This window comes from Pyxicephalus adspersus, chromosome 10 (genome assembly GCF_032062135.1).
Source record: "Pyxicephalus adspersus chromosome 10, UCB_Pads_2.0, whole genome shotgun sequence".
NCBI classification, from domain to species: domain Eukaryota; kingdom Metazoa; phylum Chordata; class Amphibia; order Anura; family Pyxicephalidae; genus Pyxicephalus; species Pyxicephalus adspersus.
Genome location: NC_092867.1, coordinates 59510293 through 59514243, shown reverse-complemented (window position 1 = coordinate 59514243; position 3951 = coordinate 59510293). Strand labels below are relative to the sequence as shown.

Sequence of the window (3951 nt, the reverse complement as noted above, 5' to 3'; positions counted from 1 at the left end):
TGTGTTATGTTTTGCGGCTCCAGACTATTTTTCTTTAGTGGAAGAGGAGGCAAAATGGCTCTTTTGATAGTAAAGGTTGCTGACCCCTGACGTAGGGGACTCCCGTCCTGCAGATTATGCCTGCCGAGTAGTGGCCTGATAATTGCAAGGCGGTTGATCAACTCTAAGGAAGTATAACATTTTTGTACGTGTGTATTTTACACTGTGGTCAACAGTGCTGGTGGGCCGCCTAATATTGATTTTATGACAGAGGCTGTGGGCAAATGGAAGTCTGAACACGGGTTGCAATTGGCCCTCGGGGCAGACTTTGGACATGCCTGGTCTAGGTGAACCCTCTGTATTTCTCTCTCCTTTACAATAAAGTCTCCTCTTACCCGGTGATGTGAGGGTGTGGTGGTTCTCCATCATGACGTCCTTGTAGAGATCCTTGTGTCTTTCTAAATACTCCCACTCCTCCATGGAGAAATAGACAGTGACATCCTGACACCTTATAGAAACCTGAGACACACAATGATACAGTCACCATCCAGACACATCTCATCTGTTACTGGATAATGTCCCAGAATTCCCAAAACTGCTCACCTCTCCCGTCAAAAGTTTAGTTATCTTCTGGATAACTTCAAGAATCTTTTTGTTGTTCTCAGGGGTCATAAAGACAGATGAAGGAAAAGTATTAGGTCTCTTTATTTCTCTCTGATGGTTATCAGACATCATATACTCAGCAGATGTTTTCTTTACCACAGCATAACCCTATTGAAGGATGGGATAATGAATTTGCCACAATCTCTCAAAATACCAAAAATGAGTGATGCTATGTGACCCTCCCAGAATAATTCTCACCTCTCCGGTCAGCAGGTAGATGATCCCCAGGGTGAGGTCTAGTATGCTCTCAGTCATGTGACTTTGATCTTTGTCCATTATCGTTGATGTGGTCATGTGATCTATACGGATGAATAATAAAATGATAAATATCTGGCTGTACGGGGATGACTGATGTTTATGTTCTTATATAGTTCTGCCTCCTATATTATATTACAGGCCTTGTTTATGAAGGTAACCTAGGAAAAAAACAAAAATGTATTTTAAATCAAAATTTACTGGAAAATAATAACCATAGGTTATTATTTATGTGTCTATTGGAGAAGATGCTGATTAACACTAAAAGATTAGAGCCCTGAGGATGGAGTCCACCTCATTTCAGTTGAGGTTATCTGAGGACTACAGAAGGTCTCAGCTCTGAGGACCTCTCCTAACTTCAGACCATATAGTCTCAGCTCTGAGGACTCGTCTTAGCTTCATACCAGAAAATCTCAACTCTGAGGACTCGTCCTAAGTTCACACCAGAAGGTCTCAGCTCTGAGGACTTCTCCTAACTTCACACCATGAGGTCTCAGCCTTGAGGCTTTCTCCTAACTTCATACCAGAATGTCTCAGCTCTGAGGACTTCTAACTTCATACCAGAAAATCTCAACTCCGAGGACTCCTCCTAAGTTCACACCAGAAGGTCTCAGCTCTGAGGACTTCTCCTAACTTCATACCAGGAGGTCTCAGCTTTGAGGACTCCTTCTAACGTCGTACCAGGAGATCTCAGCTCTAATGACTTCTCCGAACTTCATTCCAGGAGGTCTCAGCTCTGAGGACGTCTAACATTGTACCAGGAGATCTCAGCTCTGATGACTTCTAACTTCATACCAGAAGGTCTCAGCTCTAAAGACTCCTCCTAACATCAGACCAGGAGGTCTCAGCTCTGAGGACTCCATCTAACTTCATACCGGGAGGTCTCAGCTCTGAGGACTCCTCCTAACATTCTCAGCTCTGAGGACTCCATCTAACTTCATACCGGGAGGTCTCAGCTCTGAGGACTCCTCCTAACATCAGACCAGGAGGTCTCAGCTCTGAGGATCCCATCTAACTTCATACCGGGAGGTCTCAGTTCTGAGGACTCCTCCTAAGTTCACACCAGGTCTCAGTTCTGAGGACTTCTCCTACCTTCAAACCAGGAGCGCTCAGTCATGTGACTTTGATCTTTGTCCATTATCGTTGATGTTTTCATGTGATCTATACGGATGAATAGTAAAATTATAAATATCTGGCTGTACGGGGATGACTGATGTCTATGTTCCTATATAGTGCTGCCTCTTATATCATTACAGGCCTTGTTTATGAAGGTAACCTAGGAAAAAAACAAAAATGTATTTTAAATCAAAATTCATTGGAAAATAATATGTATAGGTTATATTTTATCCTATCCTATTTTATCCTTCTCCATTGGAGAAGATGCTGATTACTACTAAAAGATTAGAGCTCTGAGGCTGGAGTCCTCATTTCAGTTGAGGTGAACTGAGGACTACAGAAGGTCTCAGCTCTGAGGCCTCTCCTAACTTCGGACCACATAGTTCAGCTCTGATGACACCTCCTAACTTCATACCAGGAGGTCTCAGCTCTGAGGACTCCTCCTAACTTCATATCTGACGATCTCAGCTCTGAGGCCTTCTCCTAACGTCATACCAGGAGGTATCAGCTCTCAGGACTGACTCCACTTCTCAAGTAATCCACCAGTTGTTTTATTTCCCAGCTCCTCTGTAGCTCTGTAATGTCCTCACCCTTTACCAAAACACTTTGTTCTTCATATGTTCATACCCTCCATGGAACAACACATGTGGAAGTCAAGATGGACTACTAGTCATGGTGCCTTCAAGGTCACATATAATGAATTTTAATGATATTTTAGTTAAAGAGTCTGGACTATAGACATTAAACCATATATATAGCCGTAGCAAGCAATAAAACACATTTAAAGCTACCCCAGATTATACTAGTGTTTGTTTTGCTCCTTCAGCAACAATATTTTAGGACTACGAGGGCACCACCAGTGACATCTATTACAATAGCTGAGCCTACAAAACACAATAGAAATTGCGCAAACCACAATTTTTTTTTTTCCAAAGCACTTTTATAGAAACATCAGGCTAGGTCACGCGGGACCCTGGTTTCATGCCCAAATCTAAGTGCCAAATTATAAGTGCTTTGAGAATGAATCCAGGGAATTGAAGCAGCCCACCCTCTCTCATTTTTTCCTCTTTTAAAGTCCACTCCATCCGTCTTTGTTCCCCCTACCCCTCATTGATGCTGTTGTCTACAACCCCTCTGGCCCAGTCTCACAATTTTTGGATAACTTTGCCTCTTGGTTCCCACACATTCTTTCCCCTGACCTGCCCACCCCCAGTCTTGGTGACTGTAATGTTGCAATGGATGAGCCCAACCATCCTTCCTCTGCCATACTTCTCTCCATTACCTCCTCCTTCGGACTCACACAGAACATAAACGGCCTCACACATATCGCTGGACACATTTAAGACCTGGTATTTTCCAAACTCTGCAACCTCACCCACCTTGATAACTCACCATTTCCCCTTTCTGACCACAACCTAATCACCTTCAACCTATCTAACTCTTGCCCTCCCTTGCCACATCCCAGACATGGCCAATGGCGGAGAGAAATCCGTATCGTTGACCACAAACTGCCTTACGTTCCTAACCCCCGTCCGCCCCCGTCCACCCACACTTGCCCCTCCCCCCAACATCCTACTCTGTCCAAGACATTGCCACCTACTTTAGAGATAAAATTGACAAAATCAGACATGATGTCTCTGCCCACCGAGCCACTATAACCATACCCTCCCCTTCCACCTGTAAATCATCACTGACCTCCCTCAGGCCTGGTACTGTAGATGAAGTCTCTTCTCTCATCATCTCCGTCTACTACCTGTCCGCTTGACCCAATTCTCTGTGATCTACTCTGTGCCCATTCCTCCACCCTGGTCCCTGCCCTAATCGAACTATTCAACCTCTCCCTTTCTACCAGTAGCTACCCCTCCGCTTTCAAACATGCCAGAATTCTCCCTATCCTAAAGAATCCCTCACTAGACCCCTCCTTACCTTTTAGCTACC

The 3951-nt window shown here is 44.3% G+C and overlaps 1 protein-coding gene across 1 annotated transcript in view; it reads right to left on the bottom strand.

Moving 5' to 3' along the window:
• LOC140338909 (uncharacterized) overlaps positions 1–2194 on the bottom strand; it is a 77238-nt gene extending 75044 nt beyond the window's left edge. Inside the window, exons 1-3 of the mRNA XM_072423226.1 lie at positions 1990–2194; positions 841–941; positions 583–750 (exon numbers count right to left, since the gene is read on the bottom strand). Coding sequence (XP_072279327.1) covers positions 583–750; positions 841–941; positions 1990–2053 — 333 coding nt within the window. The 5' untranslated portion in view covers positions 2054–2194. The remainder of the gene's footprint in view (positions 1–582; positions 751–840; positions 942–1989) is intronic.
• Between the last annotated feature and the right edge of the window lie 1757 nt (positions 2195–3951).